This window comes from Notolepis coatsorum (assembly GCF_963971535.1).
Source record: "Notolepis coatsorum genome assembly, chromosome: 5".
NCBI classification, from domain to species: domain Eukaryota; kingdom Metazoa; phylum Chordata; class Actinopteri; order Aulopiformes; family Paralepididae; genus Notolepis; species Notolepis coatsorum.
Window position 1 is genome coordinate 55,980,240 of NC_140169.1, and position 22,500 is coordinate 56,002,739.

The 22,500-nt window shown below is 42.0% G+C and overlaps 1 protein-coding gene across 1 annotated transcript in view; it reads right to left on the reverse strand.

The window, feature by feature from the left end:
* esr2a (estrogen receptor 2a) overlaps positions 1-22,500 on the reverse strand; it is a gene marked incomplete at both ends in the record, with an annotated part of 110,295 nt that overhangs the window by 3,776 nt on the left and 84,019 nt on the right. Inside the window, 1 exon segment of the mRNA XM_084314111.1 lies at positions 1,483-1,660. Coding sequence (XP_084170237.1) covers positions 1,483-1,660 — 178 coding nt within the window.

Genomic DNA, 22,500 nt, shown 5'->3' on the forward strand with positions numbered 1-22,500 from the left:
TTTTCATATAATCAAAAAGTGGTGGAGCAAGATCATACCTTTGCTCCCCCAAGTTCAATAGTGGGAGAGCAGAGATGCTCCGAATGCTCTTATGGCCAGGCGTCTATGATTCACTGATACAAAGTAAAATAGTGCAGTGCAATAAAATAGTTAGTAAAATAGAATAAAATAATGCAATAGTGCATTGCAATAAAATAGTTATCATCGTATTTTTTCGGGAGGCCGGTAAGGAGTGCATTACAGTAGTCGAGTTGGCTTGAGATAAAGGCATGGATCTGGTTTTCAGCGTCCTTTTGATTTATAAATGGCCGTACTTTAGCTATGTTTCTAAGGTGGAAGAATTAAGTTTTTGTCAACTTGTTGATTGTGATTTAAAGCTTAGGTCTGAGTCTACCATAACACCAAGACTTAACTCACTCAAATACAGTTAGCAGCTGGATAGACCACAGATGGAAATTAGCTTCTGCTAAATCTGGTGCAAACATATTTTCATGTAACAATGATGAATTGTATAAAAAAAAAAAAAAAAAAAAAAAAAATTTAAATAGATTTGGGGCTTTTCAGAATACATCCGGGGCTTGAGCCCAGGTAGCCACCCCCTAGCTCCGCCCCTGGAGGACGCTAAATTCTTTTTTACTATCGCTAATCATCATCCATTCCAATTCATATACATTTGGCCCATGATGTCTTTTTTCATCATCTGAAGAAACTTGAGAAGTTTGAATGGCTTTTCTAAATGAAGTGTGTAAAACTGCCAGTTTTATTTCGAAATATTGGAAACGGAGATAACCTAGACTCTTTATTTTGACATCGGATGACGACGACATGACAGAAGTCTAAACAGTGTGGGAAGAATTGTGTAAACTGGCGCGAGACATGTAGGAAATTGGTCCGCGGAGGTCCGCTCGACTATGAAGGATCAAAAGAGTCCGCTCCGCGTACGTTCCACTCAACTATGGGAGGGCCTTTAGGGCGGGCTGATGTGGTACCTGACATCATGGCAGATGTGGGTTTGATTGAATTGATTGATTGATTGATTGATTGATTGATTGATTGATTGATTGATTGATTGATTGATTGAAAACTTTATTAACAGATTGCAGAATGGGTACAATACAGTACGGCTCAATACACACAAGTGTCAAGGGGATGCAGACCAGAGAAAGACTTTCGTCTTGTTTACATCAGGGTCCCCCATTTTCAATTCATCATGACATATATGACATACATGACATACAGATAGACAGTACTGCTACATCTATACATTTATGACATACCAGATTTGCAAATACAGTACTGTTTGTGATACAAAAAGTGTCCAGAAAAGAGTGTATATACATTTGACGTAGAAACTGTACATTGGAGGAGGTTGGGTAGTTGGGGTAGGGTTGGGTGGGGGGGGGGGGCTGTACATTGGATGAGGAAGGTTAAGGCTAGGGTTAGGGTTAAGGGTTAAGGGTTAAGGGTGGGCTGATGTGGTACCTGACGTGGCGGATGTGGGACAGCAGCATGAGCAGGTGGGCGAGGCGGGTGGACTGCTGTCTGAAGGACAGGCCCGTCTTGGCGATGGACCAGACCAGGGCGTCCGTCACGGCGTCCAGCAGACGCAGCTGTCTGGAGCGACTCTGCACCTCCCCCCCCCCCTCTGAGACACCCACACCTGATCGCACGCACACACACACACACACACACACACACACACACACACACACACACACACACACACACACACACACACACACACACACACACACACACACACACACACACACACACACAAAAAGTCACAATGAGTCACTTTATTTTTTTTATTTTTTTTTACCTTTATTTACCCAGGGTAGGTTCGCTGAGCACAGATGCTCTTATTCAGCTACGCCCTGCTTCACATTCACACAGTTCCATTCACACCTGGGAGCTGCCCAGTACAACCACAGTCTGACACCTGGGAGCTGCCCAGTACAACCACAGTCTGACACCTGGGAGCTGCCCAGTACAACCACAGTCTGACACCTGGGAGCTGGGAGCCGCCCAGTACAACCACAGTCTGACACCGTTGGCCACTGAGCAACTCCACTGGAGCAGTTGGGGGTTAAGTGCCTTGCTCAAGGGCACTTCAGCGGTCGGTGTTCCTGCCGGTCCCGGGGATCGAACTAGGCGACCTTCCAGTCACAAAGAGAGAGAGAGAGAGAGAGAGAAGAGAGAGAGAGAGAGAGAGAAATACAAAAACGGAAACCAGCCAGATATGTGAAAAATTACAAAAATGGGAAAATATCATAAAGGATAATCAAAACCCTTTAGACTTCCCATCACAGAACAAGAGCTGAAATCAAAACTCCAGTGCCTTAAAGCTAGAAAGGCCTGTGGTACAGATGGCATATTAAATGAAATGATTAAACACAGCTCTGAAAAATTCCAATTGGCTATTTTAAAATTATTCAATTTGACACTAAATCTAGGCTATTTTCCTGATGGCTGGAATGAAGGACTCATAACCCCAATTTTCAAGAGTGGAGATAAACATGACCCAAAAAACTATAGGGGTATCTGTGTGACGAGTAATTTGGGCAAACTTCTATGTAGTATCATCAACACCAGACTCATAGAATTCCTTACAGAACACAGCGTTCTAAGTAAAAGCCAAATCGGATTCTTACCAAATTATCGTACCTCTGACCATATATACACTCTTAAAACCCTAATTGACATTCACGTAAAACAGAACAAAAACAAAATATATTGCTGCTTTGTCGATTTTGAAAAAGCCTTTGACTCAATTTGGCACAAAGGTCTTTTCTTCAAAATTCTAGAAAGTGGTGTTGGAGGAAATACATATGACTTGATCAAATCCATGTACACAAAAAACAGATGTGCTGTTAGAATTGGAAATAAAAGAACAAATTTCTTCACCCAGGGTCGCGGAGTCCGCCAGGGGTGCAATTTAAGCCCAACATTGTTCAATATATATATAAATGAATTAGCAAAGTTATTAGAACTTTCTATTGCACCCGGTCTGACTCTGCACGATACCAATGTAAAATTACTGATGTACGCAGATGATCTGGTTCTGCTGTCAGCCACTAAAGAGGGTCTACAACAGAACCTAGACATCCTCCACCAGTTCTGTCCAGACATGGTCTCTGAACGTAAACATGAAGAAGACTAAAGTCATGATCTTTCAAAGGAGACACGAGTCTCAGAGTTCACATAATACATTTAAATTAGGCACACACATATTAGAAACACAAAAAGCTACCCATATTTGGGATTGAAAATAAATCATAATGGAAACTTCAATATGGCTGTGAATGAATTGAAGGAGAAGGGAAGAAGGGCTTTTTATTCAAGTTTTCAAGTTTCTTAATAGTTGTCATACAGAAGTACATAATACTTTTGTACAAAATGCTTCTTACTGTTGCGCTCCAGAGACTGTGCATGACAAGATAAGTATGAAATAAAAACATAGTAAAATGCATCAAAAGGAAAATTCCAATTGACATCCCAATTAGGACCTGGCTCAAAATTCTAAATTCCGTAATAAATCCAATAATATTATATGGCAGTGAAGTGTGGGGTCCATTAACTAACCAAGATTTTCCCAAAATGGGAAAAACACCCATTAGAAGTACTGCATGCAGAATTGTGCAAAAACCTACTTAAGGTCCACAGACACACTGCCAATAATGCATGCAGGGCAGAACTCGGCAAATACCCTCTAATCATTCAAATTCAAAAGCGAGCCATAAAATTTTACACCACACGTCCAATCAAGTGACCCCCACTCCTACCACTACAAAGCCCTTCAGAGCCAAGAGATGAACCCAGATAAGAGTCCCCTCTGCCAGCTAGTCAGAAATCTCTGCCCACAAATGCCTCAGACAGATACCAAAAAATCTGGCCCAACCAAATAACCTCAAAACAAAAGAAAACTATATAGAATAATTGGAACAAATCAACCAAATCTCAAAGTAAATTTAGAATTCTATTTGACCCTAAACAGAGAGTACACGGTGGCAGAATAACCTGACCACTGTGAATGATATAAAATTAAGAAAGACATTGACACGGTACAGACTGAGTGGACATAGTCTAGCCATAGAAACAGGCCGTCACAGGCAGAACTGGCTGCCCAGAGAGGCCAGGCTGTGTTCACTTTTGTCATCAGGGGGATGTTGAGACAGAACCTCACTTCCTACTATACTGTGAGAAATACAAGGATCTAAGAGAAGTTTTCTTTTATAAAATAAATAAAATTGATCCACAGTTTATCCATCTCCCTGATAATCAAAAGCTGTTATATATATGTGGGGAGAAAAGTCAGTGTACAGTATTAGCTGCAAAATATGTAGATGGTTGTCATACAATAAGAGAACAAGCCCTGTAATACATGTATCTGGGTGGCTACATCTGTAAAATGACTACCCGATTGAATGATTATTTTGTAATTTAATATGTTCTGTTGATTGTTTTACTTATTGCTAATATTATGGTATGTTTTATTGCTTAATAATATATATGTTATTGTTTGTATGTTGGACTTGCTTTGGCAATAAGTATGTTGATATTTCATGCCAATAAAGCCTATTTGAATTTGAATTGAATTGAGAGAGAGAGAGAGAGAAGAGAGAGAGAGAGAGAGAGAGGAGAGAGAGAGAGTGAGAGAGAGAGAGAGAGAGAGAGAGAGAGAGAGAGAAGAGAGAGAGAGAGAGAGAGAGAGAGAGAGAGAGAGAGAGGGGGGGGGGGGGAGAGAGAGATAGACAGACAGACAGACAGACAGACAGACAGACAGGACAGACAGACAGACAGACAGACAGAGAGAGAGAGAGAGAGAGAGAGAGAGAGAGAGAGAGAGAGAGAGAGTGAGAGAGAGAGAGAGAGAGAGAGAGAGAGAGAGGAGAGAGAGAGAGAGAGAGGGAGAGGGAGAGAAAGAGAGAGAGAGAGAGAGAGAGAGAGAGAGAGAGAGAGAGAGAGAGAGAGAGAGAGAGTGTAAAGCCGAATGAGTGTTTTTTGTCATTGATTATTATTATATTATCATTATTAGAAGGTTACAATTTATGGGAATGTAATGATTTATGGGAATGTAATGATTTATGGGGAATGTAATGATTGAGGGGAATGTTATGATTCTGTGTAGCCTGTTGGGTGGACTCTGTTGCGCTGTGAGTGGATCAACTGCAGCCAGTCAGGTGATCGGCCACAGCGCAGCGGAGATCATTAAATAAGTGATAGGAATCAGCTGTGGGCGGTAGCCGATGGGGAAGGCATATGATTTTCTTACCGCTCGCTTAGGAAGCTTAGCGCTTTAGAACGCTTAGAACGCTTCAGCGCTTCAGGACGCTTTCGTAAACTGTTTAGATTAGTCTTATTTAGGAAACACTTTAAGCAATTAGACCAGGTTATATGACGTTTAGGATCACTGTGATCAACCCTCCCATGTAACCTAATTATTCTAATTAAATCGGATCACCACATCGGTGTCTGATAACGGAGCTTAATGTGTGAAGACTATTTCTTGGACGTTGAGCGCGTATGGATTCACTCCCCGTCTACACCAGGAAACGGCACCGGCATGTTGCCGTTACAGAGAGAGAGAGAGAGAGAGAGAGAGAGAGATAGCCCATTCGGAGTTATTTACAGCTCGTTGCCATGCCAACCCTGCACTCTCACGACAGGGTTAATGAAGAGCGTTAAAGGAAGGAGGAGGCCAGGCGTGGGGGGGACCGACGGGGAGAGGGGGGGGGGCCGATGGGGAGAGGGGGGGGGGACGATGGGGAGGTCATGTCTTCGATGAGCATCAACAGCACTCACGTCACACAACTCCTGCACGTCAGCTGCGGAATCGACTGCTTCAAGAGATCTCAATATTCAGGGTTCGCACAAGGTCCTTGAAGTGCTTAAAGTGCTTGATAAAAAAATCAAGGCCTGGAATTCCTTGAAAACAGCCCATTTCTTTTGCAAGGTGCTTATTAAAAAGTCCTTGAAATTCAAATCAACCATTCGCATTGAAAGTTTTGTTCATTCATGATCAAATTGTTCAGAGTCAAGAAATATAATATTTTTATCTAAAGTGTAACTGGCGGAAATAATTTTTAAGCCATAAATATTGGATTTTTCTATAAAAAAGTATTAAAAGTATCCTTTTAAATGTCCTTTTAAAAGGACAAATAGTGCTTGGAAAAGTACTTGAAAGTCCTTGAATTTCATTTTGCAATGTCTGTGGGAACCCTGTCAACAGCACGTCATTCACGTCACAGCTCCTGGCTGTAAGTCAGCTGTGGAATCGACTGCTTCAAGATCTCAATATTGTCAATAGTGGGTGAGAAGCCAGCTCTCCAGCCTCGCTGCTGTCCTGTCTGAGCGCCCAGGGAGCCTCGCTGCTGTCCTGTCTGAGCGCCCAGGGAGCCTCGCTGCTGTCCTGTCTGAGCGCCCAGGGAGCCTCGCTGCTGTCCTGTCTGAGCGCCCAGGGAGCCTCGCTGCTGTCCTGTCTGAGCGCCCAGGGAGCCTCGCTGCTGTCCTGTCTGAGCGCCCAGGGAGCCTCGCTGCTGTCCTGTCTGAGCGCCCAGGGAGCCTCGCTGCTGTCCTGAAATACACTCCAAATACAACTCCAAAACGTTCCCGTAAACATGCTGTGACCTGTGTATTTACCAATGGAGAAATAAAAATAAAACAGGGCTTTTGAGGTGATGAAATCACTGCGCCCAGGCAGCAGTGGTTCGGCAAAAAATTGTTCCAAGTATATATCTGCTTCGAAAACGAAAATGTCAACACAATTTTTTATTTCTCCACGTGGTAAATACACAGGTCACAACATGTTTACGGGAACGTTTTGGAGTTGTATTTGGAGTGTATTTCGTGACTGTTGGGAACTAGGCTACACTGGCACACCTACTTCCAGTGAATGACGCTAAGCTAGGCTTAGCGGTGCGGCTGCTCCCTAAGACTAATTCATGCAGAGAAGAAAAGGGTATAGTATCTGCTCGTCTAACTCCAGGGTAGAAGGCAAATAAGCGAATTTCTCCAAAAGTTGGCGTGTTCCTTTAAAGGGACAGTGGTGTGTTTTGGAACCCTGGTCGTACAGTATGTCTGACCAGCGATGTTGTGGATCAGCGGAGTCCTTTTCTCAGCACCGTCCAACACCCGCTCTGGCTTCACGAGACACAAGCCTCCACAGTGTTTCCTGACGCTCCAGTCTCTACAAGCCTCCACAGTGTTTCCTGACGCTCCAGTCTCTACAAGCCTCCACAGTGTTTCCTGACGCTCCAGTCTCTACAAGCCTCCACAGTGTTTCCTGACGCTCCAGTCTCTACAAGCCTCCACAGTGTTTCCTGACGCTCCAGTCTCTACAAGCCTCCACAGTGTTTCCTGACGCTCCAGTCTCTACAAGCCTCCACAGTGTTTTACTTATTTTGGTTTCGTTTGCACACAAACTGTTGGCCCCATTGCCTTTTTGCAGTAGTGTTGTGGCTGTGGGCGTCCAGTATGAAGTAGGGATGTGTATGACTGACCAAAATCATTTTCGAATAGTCTCAACAAAAAAAAAAAATCCTGTAAACATGTTGTGACCTGTGTATTTACCACATGGAGAAATAAAAATAAAAAACAGGGCTTTTGAGGTGATGAAATCACTGCGCCCAGGCAGCAATGGTTCGGCAAAAAAAAAAAAACAGAGTATATATCTGCTTAGAAAACGAAAATGTCAACAAAATAATATACATCTCTCCACGTGTACATGTTTACAGGAAGGTTTTGACGTTATAGTTGCACACAGACTGGGGCCCCGTTGCCCTTTTAGCAGTAGTGTTGTGGCGGTGGGCGTCCAGTATGAAGAAGAAAGGACTCAACCGACAACCGCACCACAACATCAACAGTAAGCAGGACATCTATCAACATCAGTCGGATGTCGCAACGGTGCGTTTTTCTGAGTAAACATGGATTTATACGTCAACATGTTGATTTCTGGTCATTTTTGGGGGGTTTTTGTTTGATTTTAAATAAACAAAAGTCGTTCAGAATATCAAACTATCTTTTTCGCCGTATGTCGAAGCTTGTAAAGGGAACGACGACAAGCTAGCGGCGAACACTTGTCAGTCTACTCTGTTAGTAGTATACAGTAGCTAGTATAGTATAGTTATATAACTTATTATAGTATAACTGTATATTGTATAGTGTATTGTATAGTAGTGTTTATAGGACTCATTACCTTTTAATTCATAAGCTTAGCACTGTGTTGTATTTTATCTTAGTACTATTAGTATCTATTAGGCCTATTAGTCGGTATCGGTATCGGGACTGAAAAAGTGGGATCGGTGCATCCCTAAAAGAAAGGCCTGATAATAATAATATAATAATAATAATAATAATAATAATAATAATAATAATAATAATAATAATAATAATAATAATAATAATAATAATAATAATAATAATAATAATAATAATAATAATAATAATAATAATAATAATAATAATAATAATAATAATAATAATAATAATAATAATAATAATAATAAATTGGATTTTAAGAGAGAAGCGCCTTTCTCAGACTCAAGGACACTGTACAAGGAAAAGGTGGGGGGGAAAAAATGTTGAAAAAATAAAAGATAAAAAAAAAATATATATATATATGAATATTATGTGTATAGTAAAAACAGGAAAAAAACAAATAAGATAAAAGAGATTACAAAAAAGGAAGCAAGGTGCTGTCCAATTGGATGAAGTGGTTGAAATTAACAAACAAAAACGGGATCTGTGGCTTAATTAAAAGAAAAGAGTCAGGGGTGGGGGGGCTACTTGGTCTTGGGAGCGGGGCCGTGTTACGCGAAGGCAAGTGTGAACAGGTGTGTTTTTAGGTTGGTTTTGAAGAGGTTGATGGTGTCAGAGCCTCGGATGGAGGGGGAGAGGGAGTTCCACAGTCTGGGGGGCAGCTATGGAGAAAGCTCGCGAAAAGCTGATGACTAAGCGGAGACCGGAGCACCGCGCTGTTCCTCCTCCCTTTACTACAGCTGTCCCTGTGACACAGCAGCAGGGTCGTGTGAATACTTTGGGCAACCAACATGTCCTTCCGCGTTGCTCTGATTGGCCAGAAGCAGGGTCTTTACAGTAGACTGAGTGACACAGCAGCAGGGGTGTAAAGTACTTGAGTAATTGTACTTCGTTACAATACTTAAGTACTGTTTTTGGGGGATTTGTACTTTACTCAAGTATTATTAGGTTTGTACACTTGTACTTTTACTCAATTACATTTCAGAGGAAAAAAACATACTTTTTTTACTCCTTACATTTAAAATGCAGACCTACAAAGTACAAAGTACAAATCTCGCAGGTCCAACTATTTAAATTAGTATATTTGTTTCTCTGGCCGAACTCAACGTTATTGATCCTGCGTCCGCGCTTTATTTAAAAACAGCCAATCAAATCCCCATCGATGGAACATGAATTGATTGATTGATTGAAAACTTTATTAACAGATTGCAGAATGGGTACAGTACAGTACAGCTCAATACATACAATTGTTAAGGGGATGCAGACCAGAGAAAGACTTTCGTCTTGTTTACATCAGGGTCCCCCATTTTCAATTCATCGTAACATATATGACATACAGATAGACAGTACTGCTACATCTATACATTTATGACATACCAGATTTGCAAATACAGTACTGTTTGTGATACGAAAAGAGTCCAGAAAAGAAGTATATACATTTGACGTAGAAACTGTACATTGGAGGAGGTTGGGTAGGTGGGGGGGGTAGGAGTGGGGGGGGGAGGTTGGGTAGGAGGGGTGGGTGGGGGACACTGTACAACTGTACAAGCAACACTGTACATTGGAATATTGACAAGACCATACTTGGTCATTTTTACTGTACATTGGAGGGGGTTGTGTTGGGACATTTACATGGGCCAGTTTCGAATTGCAGTCTCCCGTAGGTGTTTTTTGAGAGTGTTTTTTAAAGTGGGTAGTGATTCACATTCCTTTACAGCTTTGGGTAGTGCGTTCCACATTGATGTGGCATAATTGCGAAACGTGTTTAGTCCCTTGTTTGAGCCGAATCTGGGTTTAACATGATTTGTGGAGCTCCCTCTGGTGTTGTGATCGTGGTATTCACTGACCTTTGGGAAGTATTTTGACATGTACATGGGTACCTTGGTCGTGTAGTGTATCTTGTAGACCAGGCCCATTGCAAGTTGCTGTACTCTGTCGTCTACTCTAAGCCATCCTAGGTTGTCAAAGTGGGCAGGGGTGAGGTGGGTTCTAGGAGTAAGGTCAAGCAGTAGTCTGACCAGTTTGTTTTGAGATGTTTGTAATTTTGTTTTTAGCGCCTTTGAGGTGCTTTGGTACCATGAGGTGCAAGCATAGTCGTAGTACCCTTGAATGAGTGCTCCTGCCAGAGTCTTCAGGGTATTCTTGTTTACCAGTGAGGAGATCCGGTACAAGAATCGAGTTCGTTGGTTGACTTTTTTTATTACATTGGATGCCATTTTGTCACAGGAAATATTTGCCTCTAGGATTGAACCCAGGTAGGTAATATCTTCTTTCCTTGTGACAATATTGTCACCCACTGTAACTGAGAAGTCGTCGGTCTTGCTGAGTTTGTTATTTGAACCGAAGAGAATGGACTCTGTTTTGCCCATGTGTAATGATAGTTTGTTATCAGCGAGCCATATGCAGATTTTGCCTAGTTCCGCGCTGAGGGTTTTTTCAACCTGTAACTTGTTCTTGTCAGAGACCAGCAGGGCTGAGTCGTCCGCAAACAGGAACAAGTTGCAGTCACAAGCTGACGACATGTCATTTGCATAAATTAGGAACAGTAGCGGACCTAGTATGCTTCCTTGTGGAACACCACAGCTTACTGTGAGGGGGGGGGGATAGGGTACCGTTTACCTCCACCATCTGCTCTCTCCCCTCCAGGTAGGATTGCATCCAGCTCACTGATAGACTATCAAAACCAATTGCTTTTAGCTTGTCAATCAGAATGGTGTGATTGACAGTGTCGAAGGCCTTTTGTAGGTCCAGCATGACCATGCCGCAGTATTTGCCCGCGTCCACCTCTTGTTTGATGTGGTCGTTTAAATAGAGAAGGCATGTGTCAGTGGAGTGGGATGTTCTGAAGCCAGATTGGAATTCGTAGATTAGATCTTTTTCCGCAAGATATTTTTCGACCTGTTCGTATACAATTTTTTCCATGACTTTCGAGATGGAGGTAAGGATAGAAACAGGGCGGTAGTTGCCTGGGTCTAATTTACTGCCTTTTTTGTGCAGGGGTGTTACTCTCGTAATTTTGAAGTCCTTGGGGACGTGTCCCTGTTTTATGGAGAGGTTTATTATGTGTGTGATGACTGGGGTGATGGTGGCTGCTGAGTCTCTGAGGAATTTGGAGGGGATGTTGTCATGGCCAGTGGCCTTGTTAGGTTGGAGGGCGCTCAGTTTTTTGAGTACCTCATCTGTTGTTACCATTTCCAGTTTGAAGTCGTCTTTGTGGACCCCTAGGTTCTTGTAGTATGCTACTATGTGTTCTACCCCATAATGCCCTGAGTGGGAGGGTAGTTTGTTTACCAGTGTTGTGGCTATGTTTGTGAAGAAACTATTTAAGTAATTGGCTACATCCAGCTTGTCTGTGATGAGCGTGTTGTCCGTCTTTATGTTTATGTTTGAGAATCTGGTTTTAAGTTTTTTACTGCAGCCTAGTTGGTTATTGAGTAAAAAAAAAACGCCCATACCCGTGCTGATTGGTCCTTGTGCGAGACTATAGAAAGCGGGGATCTTTTATTAAACACCTGCTATCAGAAGAATAGACAGTCAGAGTGACGAGCTACAGAAGATGGCCACAAACGAAATGAGTACGAGTGATGAAGAGGACGAAACGGAACATTTCATTGCCCCGGAATAAAAAAGAACGTTTTTACTTTAACTTTTTAGTACTTCAAGTACATTTAAAAGTAGAAACTTTTTTGACTTTTACTCAAGTGTGTTTTTAGCCAGATACTCTGACTTTTACTTGAGTAAGATTTTGAGACGGTACCCATACTTTCACTTAAGTATAATTTCTAGGTACTTTCTACACCCCTGCACAGCAAGGTCATTACAATAGACTGAACATGTTCATCCTTTTCTTGTTCACCCAAGAATGTTAACTGCGGGAACGTTGTGTTAACACACACACACACACACACACACACACACACACACACACACACACACACACACACTAACACACCAACTGTCTTCCGCGCAACCTTCCCTCACAGCTGAAAACAAATACAATCCTCGTCCTCTACTGAGTTAGCCTAACCAATATGGTTAATGTACTCACGTGAACAATACATAGTACGACTGTACGCCAATATTATGAGAGGGGCGGCCCTGATGACGAGCAATGGATTAGACTGATCAGCGAATACTTCTTTGAGGTGTGGGTACGCACGTGGATATGGGAGTTGTGGAATATATTGATGTATGAACTACGCCCCCTTCCTCCCCTCCCCTTCCCCCACCCCCCCATTGTTCACCTGGTACTTAACTGCTCCCCCGACTGGGGAGCAGGATCTTTTTACCTGACTGACGGAGCTGGTCTGTTTAGGTAAGATCTCCAGCCATATTCTCTATTGTTGTAATGATTTGATTTGATCTGGGTAATAAATCTTATTATCTGGACCCTCTGAGTGAGCAAGTCATTTGACTCTATTCCTATTTGAATACTATTATTATCCTACAATTTGGCGTCGCGAACTTCAAGTTTTGTGCAGACTGATCTGTTCTCAGGTGTAGAGAGAAAAGGATTAGTTTAGGCCGGCCGGTATCTGGAACACATTGGTGTGATCCCCACTTCTCTCTACACAAGGTGAGCATTTACTGTGTGTTTTAATATTCGAGACTATGGCTGGACAATAGAATAACGTGTATTGAATATCTGGGCTGTATTGAGAATCGTACTGGGGAACGCGTGTACCTGGGTCCTTTATCTGGACAGATGTTCTGAGAGGATGGGTTGTTAGTGGTATTCCCGGATTCGAGCTGTTGCCAAACCGAAAGTTAGGGCACAAATTAAGGTTGTTGAATTGCTAACCCAAGTCTAGATGATACAGGCTGAAATATAGGCAACAAAAGGAGATACGTGAGCTTATCAGAGTGATATCATTGGAAAACGCTACTCTCTTAGAAACTGTTCTGTGATTCTTTTGGCAAAGAGGCGGGAAGTTAGGACCGAGAAGCTGTTATAATCATAGATTAGATTTAACAGAGTAACGTTATATATTCATAGATTCAACCTCAAACTAAGCTCACAACCTCTTCCATTCCTGAAAACGATATATTTGGATTAAAATTAACCCTTCAATCATACAGATAGCGGGAAGGTGACCGGCGATGTCCCGGTAGTACGTGAATGTACATTTAACGGGACATTAGTCGCGGGTTGAAGAGACCGAGAGTATGATTAAAGGATATATATAATCTAATATATCGCTGTTAAATTTCAAAGTCAGGTTCGGTCGTTATGACTTTAATAACGATGTATTATTATATCAAGGGATAAATGCCTTGTCGCAGCAGATGCTGATCGACTAAACGAACACCGATCCAATACAGACCAGGTATATACACACGTTAAATTGTATGTATTTTCGTTTGTTTGTCTGTTTGAGTCTTGTTTGTATGTGCACAGTATTATAACCCGCTGAGGTGTTTTATTGAGTTAAGAACGAACCGGCTGATATCGCAAAGCATTGAGAGACGAGTTAACGTTATACAAGGAAGCCAGGAAAGTGATTTCCGGTTGGGAATTGTAGTTCTGGTTCCAATTCCGGTTTCACGATAGGTAATGATAACGGCGCTATAAATTACATAGTGATAACGATACATAAAGTAATTGGAATAATATGTATAATGATTCAACATCTAAATTAGGTATAGCAGTATACAACTGAAATATATATATCTTAGAATCAGACCTGACAAATTAACTTTGACTTGAATGAATACCCAAATTGGTTCTCTAGAACAATATAGATTGCTACAGTTAATAAGCTATAATTAAGATACCAAGTATATAAAATAAGTTATAATTAAGATACCAAATATATAAGATTGAGTGTCTGGTCTCCACCTTATATACAATTATTTAGTTATAACTAAAAATAGGGCATTTGTTCTAGTTAATTGTCTGTCTATCTCTGTCTGTCTATCTCTCTCTCTCTCTCCTCCTCACTGTTTACCAGTCATACCGGTTTGACAACACGGTTGATCATATCAGGGACATTACGTCGAGGGCAACGCGGAGCATATAGCTGGTATCATGGGGCGTTCACTAAGCAAAAATGACGTTACCGGCAACTCTCTGTGCGACTTCATGCTAACAAAATATGGACCTATAGCTGTAAAATATTTGGGATTATGGTCAAAATGGACAAAAAACAACTGGCCAGTCCTAGGGTGTTTTAATAATGGAAAACTTAGGGGCGTACGCGAATGTTTCCGTGAACGTGCCAGGTCGTTTACCGTGAGAAAACAGAGTCGTATCGAACATGCATTGGTTTTGTGGCAATGTGAAATAGAGTTGAGAAATATGACACATTTAAAAGAAGAGGCGGAAAAAATTATTATAACGCAGTCTCAACCCGAAAGGCCCAATATCAAAAATGTTAAAGGCCTATATCCAAGCCTGACCGCATGTGTGGTAGAGGACGATTCAGACGATGACGTATCCACAAGAGTAACGTTTAACAGACACGCACATGTGGTTTTAGATAGGAACCCAGACGAAAGAGAAATTATAGACGCAGGACCATCAAGGAACAATAGACCTGCTAGAACACAGGACAGTTCACCAGCAGTGCAAACGCCATCACCACCAGCGAATAGAATAGAAAAGGTTAAAACGCCTCAGGAACCATCACAAATGGTCACTAGATCCGAGAAACCGACCAGCACATATCCTATGAGGATTGTCCCACTAGGCGAAAATGTAAACGCTACAGTTTACCGACCATGGTCACCGACAGAATTAAAAGGACTCGTTGAACAATTTCCCAAACCCGACAGAGACCCAATGGGTTTTATCGAACAATTGGATTTAATATGCCATTGCTATAGCCCGACTCCTAGAGACATAAAACAGCTAATGTTGGGATGTCTAGGAAATAAATATCACAGCGTCTCAACGCAAATGGCTATTCCAAGCAGTGATGCCTGGAGTGAAAACAACACTAGGGAACAGTGTATTACTGCGATAGCAGCCGCGATACAAGGTTTGGCAAGGCGAAATGCATGCATGTCAAATATCACAGCTTGCGTTCAAAACGAGTCTGAAACAGTCGATGCGTTTTACAGTAAATTTAAAGCGGCTTGGGCCGCGAACAGCGGATTAACGGCAGACGAGGGACTCGCAATCCAGGTATCCTATTTCGTTAACGGCCTCCTACCACACGTTGGAAAACATTTGAAAGCCGTCCAGTTAGATTGGGAGAGCTCTCCTATTGCAAACGTTAAGAACGCAGCCATCAATATAGAACGACAGCATCACGACAAGAAACGTGTCATCAAAGACATCGGAGTCTTTGTATCTCGACAAGAGGTGGTAGAAGAGGAAGCAATACACTGTTACCCAGCTAGAAATTACTACCCCCAGGGAACAGGAAATAACCAGAAGGGTGGGGGTGGGGGTAAGCGATACGGGCCTCCAACATGCTACAATTGCAATCAACCAGAACACCGAGTACAAGAGTGCCCCCATATAACATGTTTAATTTGCCAACAAAAGGGCCATTTGGCGGCCTATTGTCAAAAGGAGAATAGGAAGAATGGAAACAAAGGGGACTATATGCAAAGAGATTCACACAGGCCCCACAAACCCCATCCTAGTGCCCCACCATATGCAGATTACACTATGGCGGATCCGTTCAAAGGAGACGAGGCGACGAATGTCGCATAGAGGTGCCAACAGGAAAAAATGATCTGTCTGGAGAATGTTATGCAAATATTAACAGCAAATCCCGAAGAGGAACCCAAAATTAACTTAATGATAAATAACAAAGAAGTTACTTTCATGATAGACACCGGAGCCACACAATCATCAATCGATGAAAGCACAATGTCATTACCATTGTCTGGACAGTCTGTATTAACAGTCGGGATAAGCGGCATCCCACAGACAATCCCTTTGTCTATACCAGTTAAAATAGAATCAACTAGCGATTCTTTTTCAACTGAACACTCTTTGTTATTAACATCTAAAGCAGCAGTTAACCTTTGTGGACGAGATTTGCTTTGTAAAATGAACGCTAACATTTACTGCTCACAAGATGGAGTCTTTTTACAGCTACCAGAGAAGGGAGAAAGAATTGAAATGCAACAGATGTGTCACAACGAGTGGGAAATGTGATAGAATACAGATGGAAATTAAATAATGATCCTATCAATGAGTTTGTTTCCACAGCATTGAAAGAAATAACAGAAGCCGACACAGGAGTGAACGCGAGGTGTTTACAGATGAAGTTCCTGGCCGAACACCACGTAACAGCGTCCAAATGGGATACAGACGTACCAAAAGTATATATAGAAAAGGTAAAATCATCCATTGGTAAGACCACACTGTTTCCAGCATTCTCAGAAATATACATCTCCCATGAAGGCATTGCAGCCACAGTAATCTTATCAGAAGTTCAAAGAGTGGCAATTCATGACTCTGATTATACCCCACACATATCAATCGCATTCGACACGGCGGAAGGAGAACAGGACTTGTCCCCCATGATGATAAGACTACAGACAGACAAAAGAACGGCTACCTCCCACACTGTTAAGATGAAAAATGGGTGGAATTTAACTAGATTGAAAGATGGATACATAATAGCCATACCCCCATTCATGATTGAAGGGCCATTGATATGCATACCAGAGCCCCCACACGCTGTTTTCCTTCCTGAAACTTCATTGTCTAAGGTACCTCATAAACTGTGGGCGTCGCACTCCACTGAGGTCGGGCTAATGACATCTGCAGTCCCCCACAGAGTCACACTGAAACCAGATTGTACCCCTCCCAAACTAAAGCAGTATCCGCTGAAACAGGAAGCCATCGATGGAATAACACCAGTAATAGAATCACTGCTATCACAAGGCATTTTAAAACACTGCGAAAGTCCTTGCAACACACCAATTTGTCCCATTATAAAGGCTAACAAACGTGATTGGCGATTTATACAAGACTTGAGAGCCATAAATCAATGCGTGATCCCCATCACCCCATTGGTTTCTGATTCATCTACAGTAATGGCATTAATCCCCGCAACAACAACACATTACACAGTAGTGGATTTATCCAGTGCATATTTTAGTTTCCCAATCCATGCCGACTCACAATATCTTTTCGCTTTCGAATTTAATGGTAAACAACTGACGTGGACAAGAGCACCACAAGGATACACAGAATCAGGAACATTGTATAGTCAAGCTTTGCACCACGACCTAAAAGATATACAGTTCCCCGGCGGAAGTACACTGTTAATGTTCATAGATGACCTATTGTTGTCATCCCCAAGTGAAGCAGCATGCCACACAGACTCTGTCATACTATTGACTGCCCTTGCAAACAAAGGACACAAAGCGTCATTGCCAAAACTACAGTTTTGCAAAACCAGAGTAAAATACCTGGGACACACACTCGACGGTTCGAAACGGGTAATATCCCACACCCGAGTACAAGCTCTGCAAAACTGCCCCAATCCAAAATCAAAGACAAAAATGCTATCATTTTTGGGAGCAGCTAATTTTTGTCGCCAACACGTGTTCAACTACGCCACACTAGACCAGCCTCTTCGTGCACTAACGTTATCTGACCAACCCAAACAGATCGCATGGACTCCGACACTACAACTTGCGTTCCAAGCAATGAAAGAAGCTTTAACCACAGCGCCCGGCCTTGGCATGCCAGACTACAGTATGGAATTCTCACTTTTTGCCGCAGAAAGAGAAGGCTATGCGACAGGGATCCTAGCCCAGAGACATTGCGACAAGATGAGACCAATAGCCTACTATTCACAAAGACTTGATAGTGTAGCCTTGGGGTATGCTCCGTGTCTACGATCAGTTGCTGCAGCCGCGTTCTGCGTATCGAGAAGCGCCAACATTACTCTAGAACATCCAGTAACAGTCTACGTCCCACATTCTGTGTGTATTATTTTACAAAACGCAGCTACACAACACTTATCAGCATCCAGACACACTACATACACAGCGATCCTATTGGCAAACCCAAACTTGACCATAAAACGTGCACCGCCAATAAACCCAGCAAATTTTGTTCCCCTATATGAGGATAACGAAATGTCACATAACTGTATTGATACAATCTCAGCTGTCACCTCACCCAGAGCCGACTTACAACAAACACCACTAGTTAACAGTGATCTAGTATATTATGTTGACGGTAGCGCGTCAAGACACACTAATGGATGTGATTTGAATGCTGGATACGCTGTTGTTGATGACCATATGATGATTGAAAGTGCAAAACTACCTAATAATTGTTCAGCACAGGCAGCGGAGATCTTCGCTTTGACGAGAGCGTGCGTGTTGGCCAGGGGTAAGTCTGCTACAATTTTCACGGACTCAAGTTATGCGTTCAATGTAGTGCACAATGTGGGATTAATATGGAAACACAGAGGGTTCATTAAGACATCAGGCATTCCCATCAAACATGCTGTATTGGTCACTAACCTACTAGAGGCGTGTTTACTTCCTAAGCTATTGGCTGTTGTAAAATGTGTTGCACATTCTTCTTCTCCTTCTCTGGTTGCAAAGGGAAACGCCAGAGCGGATCACTGTGCCAAAAGGGCAGCGACCGTCCCTTCCCTGTTAGTAAAACAAATGGCTATCACAATCGCCAATGATAATACTCCCACTTTTGATAATGTCGTTTCATTACAGGCAGAGGCGACATCTGAGTGGCCAGTATGGACGTCAGCAGGTTGTTCCAAAATGCCAGACGGCATGTGGAAACATGCTGACGGTAGAGTTGTAGCTCCAAAACAACTCCTTCCCCTGTTAGTAAGATTAGCACATGGACTTAGCCACGTGTCAAAATTCGCAATGGTGGGCAGTATCACTTCACAGTGGCACGCGCCAGGCATCACCAGTTTAGCTCACCAATACTGCTCAAGATGTGTTGTATGCAATCAACACAATATAGGTAAAGCTATAAAGACTAGACGTGGCGCCCACCCACCACCTTGGGGACCATTTGTTAACATCCAAATGGATTTCATCCAATTAGAAAAAAGCATGGGATACCAGTACGCGCTAGTCTTAGTAGATATGTTCTCTAAATGGGTCGAAGTCTTCCCATGCAGACGCAACGACGCTCAAGCAGTAGCTAAGGTATTAGTCAGAGAAATAATTCCAAGATTCGGGTGTCCACACTCCATAAATTCAGACAGAGGTACGCACTTTACGGCACAACTGATAAACAACTTATCTACCGCATTAGGCATGAAAATACACCTGCACACACCCTACCACCCTGAAAGTGCAGGTGCGGTAGAAAGACAAAACTCAACCATCAAGAACCGTCTAGCTAAGACATGTACAGAGACAGGCCTTAAATGGCCTGACGCCCTCCCCTTAGTATTAATGCAAATGAGATCAATGCCAAACAGAGGAACAAGATTGTCACCTCACGAGATATTATTTGGACGTCCAATGTCGACACCAACCACAATGCTTCCCCCGTTATCACAAGTCCAGTTATTGCTAGCAGACGAAATTGCTATTAACTATTACAAAGCTTTGTGTGCCCAGATGAAGAGACTCCACCCCTTAGTGAGGCAGGCACAACCACAACCACCAACAACACCATGTCATGGATTGAACCCAGGTGACTATGTATATATAATGGTGTTCAAAAGAAAAAGTAAACTAAACCCCAGATGGTCTGGTCCATTTCAGGTGCTGCTAGTAACGGACACGGCAGTAAAGTGCGACGGAAAAGCATCCTGGATCCACGCATCCCACTGCAAAAGGGCAAATCTACCATGAGACCAATAACAATAGGAAAAATGACCACCAACTGGAACTGCTTAATCATCGCATGTGGCATAGCGGGATGCATTGTGTGGGCGACACTGGACGAACCTCAATCATGGACCAATGGGTTTAAGGGCAGTAAGGGGAAAGCAGTTGAACGCACCAAAAGATATGTTAACAGTCACCGCAACAACCTATATTTAAAGCTAAGCCAAGCAGTCGCACATTTTGCTAACCAATCAAATTGCTATGTATGCGGCTTAATACCCCATTCTACCGAAGATGGTCTTCCGTTAATGGGCCTCCCACTAACCGAATGCCACAAAGCCTCTCTAAACAAGTCCACAGGGACAGCTGAAAGCTGCACAAAATCAAACATGAAGATTCGACAAAGTCATGATACAAATGGAATACCAGTTTCTATTACCCCAGTGAAGTTTACAGAATGTGTATCTCAAAAGGGTTGGGGAAAGAATGTCGGGGTGTTGGAACATTGTGAAGTGCCCCAGGCGACCCGCAAACGAAGAACGATATCCCCCCGGACCAGAGACAATATCTACCCCATCCGCCAACAAAGATTAACACCACCCTGGGACAACATCTACCCTGTAAAGACACCACTGAAACCTACAACCAAAGAACCCCCCACCACCCAACGAACGACAACACCAGCACCGCCTGGGACCTACTGGATATGTGGCGCACAAGCTTACCCGTCCCTTCCACCCGGATGGAAAGGCACATGTGCATTAGGATATTTAGTGCCAGCCATGAGAGTGACACCGACCCTACCACAACACCCACTGACTAGAAAGACACGCCACGCAAATCACTTCCACACACATGACCGGGCCTGCAAGACATGCAACTTTTTCAGAGCACTAATCCCCTCCTATGGTGTGATGTCAGCCCTAGATCAAATCGCAGACCTATCCACACTGATAGAAGACTTAGCCAACACAGATGCTGAAGGACTGTCACTCGTCAGCAACGAACTGACATCAATCAGATTGATGACATTGCAGAACAGAGCAGCGCTGGACTTCCTGCTATCTAGTACTGGAGGAACATGTAAACTAATCGGTCAAGAATGCTGTGTCTACATACCTGCAAACGACAACATGACTATACCAAGCATCATTGAACACCTGCACAACATCTCCAGAGCCGCACACATCCCCCCAACGTATACCATGTCCGATTGGATGACCGAGAAACTTGGTACAATAGGAGCAGTGGTAGTTCGGTACATTATGTATGCAGTAATAATATTTGTTATCCTAGTAGTGTGTGTGCATACTATAAAATTCGGAGTTGGATACATCACAAAAGTACTCTGCACAAGCCAACCCCCCCCGATAACCATGATGATCGCCACGACCATGAGAGAAGAAACGCAAGACGAACCCACCAACCCCCTCGCACCATACTTCCACAGATACGCACTAGAATCCACAATGCAGACCTCTAAACCTTACTATTTTAATTCATTTATATTTCTTTTTATTTCTTTAACATTCCTGTAAATTGTGTCATTCACTGAGCTGATGGTCATATTTGCATTAAGTCCTATTCCATTCATGTTTACCGTTTTATCTCATTGTTTACTATTCTAATACATTTTATATTTCTTTTCATTTCTTTATCCAACCTTTAAATGATGTATATTTTTACCGTTTTATCTCATTGTTTACTATTTTAATTCATTTTATATCTCTCTTAAACATTCCTGTAAATTGTGTCATTCACTGAGCTGATGGTCATATTTGAATTAAGTCCTATTCCATTCATGTTTTTACCGTTTTATCTCATTGTTTACTATTCTAATTCATTTTATATTTCTTTTCATTTCTTTATCCAACCTTTAAATGATGTATATTTTTACCGTTTTATCTCATTGTTTACTATTCTAATTCATTTTATATTTCTTTTCATTTCTTTATCCAACCTTTAAATGATGTATATTTTTACCGTTTTATCTCATTGTTTACTATTTTAATTCATTTTATATCTCTCTTAAACATTCCTGTAAATTGTGTCATTCACTGAGCTGATGGTCATATTTGCATTCTTTCATTCACGTTTATATCTCTATGCCAACCTTTAAATGATTTTATATTTTACCATTGACCTGATGGTCATAGCCAGATGACAGTGTATATACTAAAGTAAAAGGTGTTGCCATCAAGTAAAAAAGTAAAAGGAACGATATTCACAACCCTAAAAATACACATAGATCTTAACCCACACTGTATAAATACTGACATTTAAATAATAACTCATTTTATATTTACTTTCATTTCTTTAATTGTTTATTTTATATGTCACCATATTCTATCTCATTTATTAATTCATTTTATATTTACTTTCATTCCTTTAATTGTTTCACCATATTCTCATTCCTTTAATTGTTTATTTTATATTTCACCAAATTATCTCATTTATTAATTCATTTTATCATTCCTTAAAATTGTGTATCTCATGTGTTTA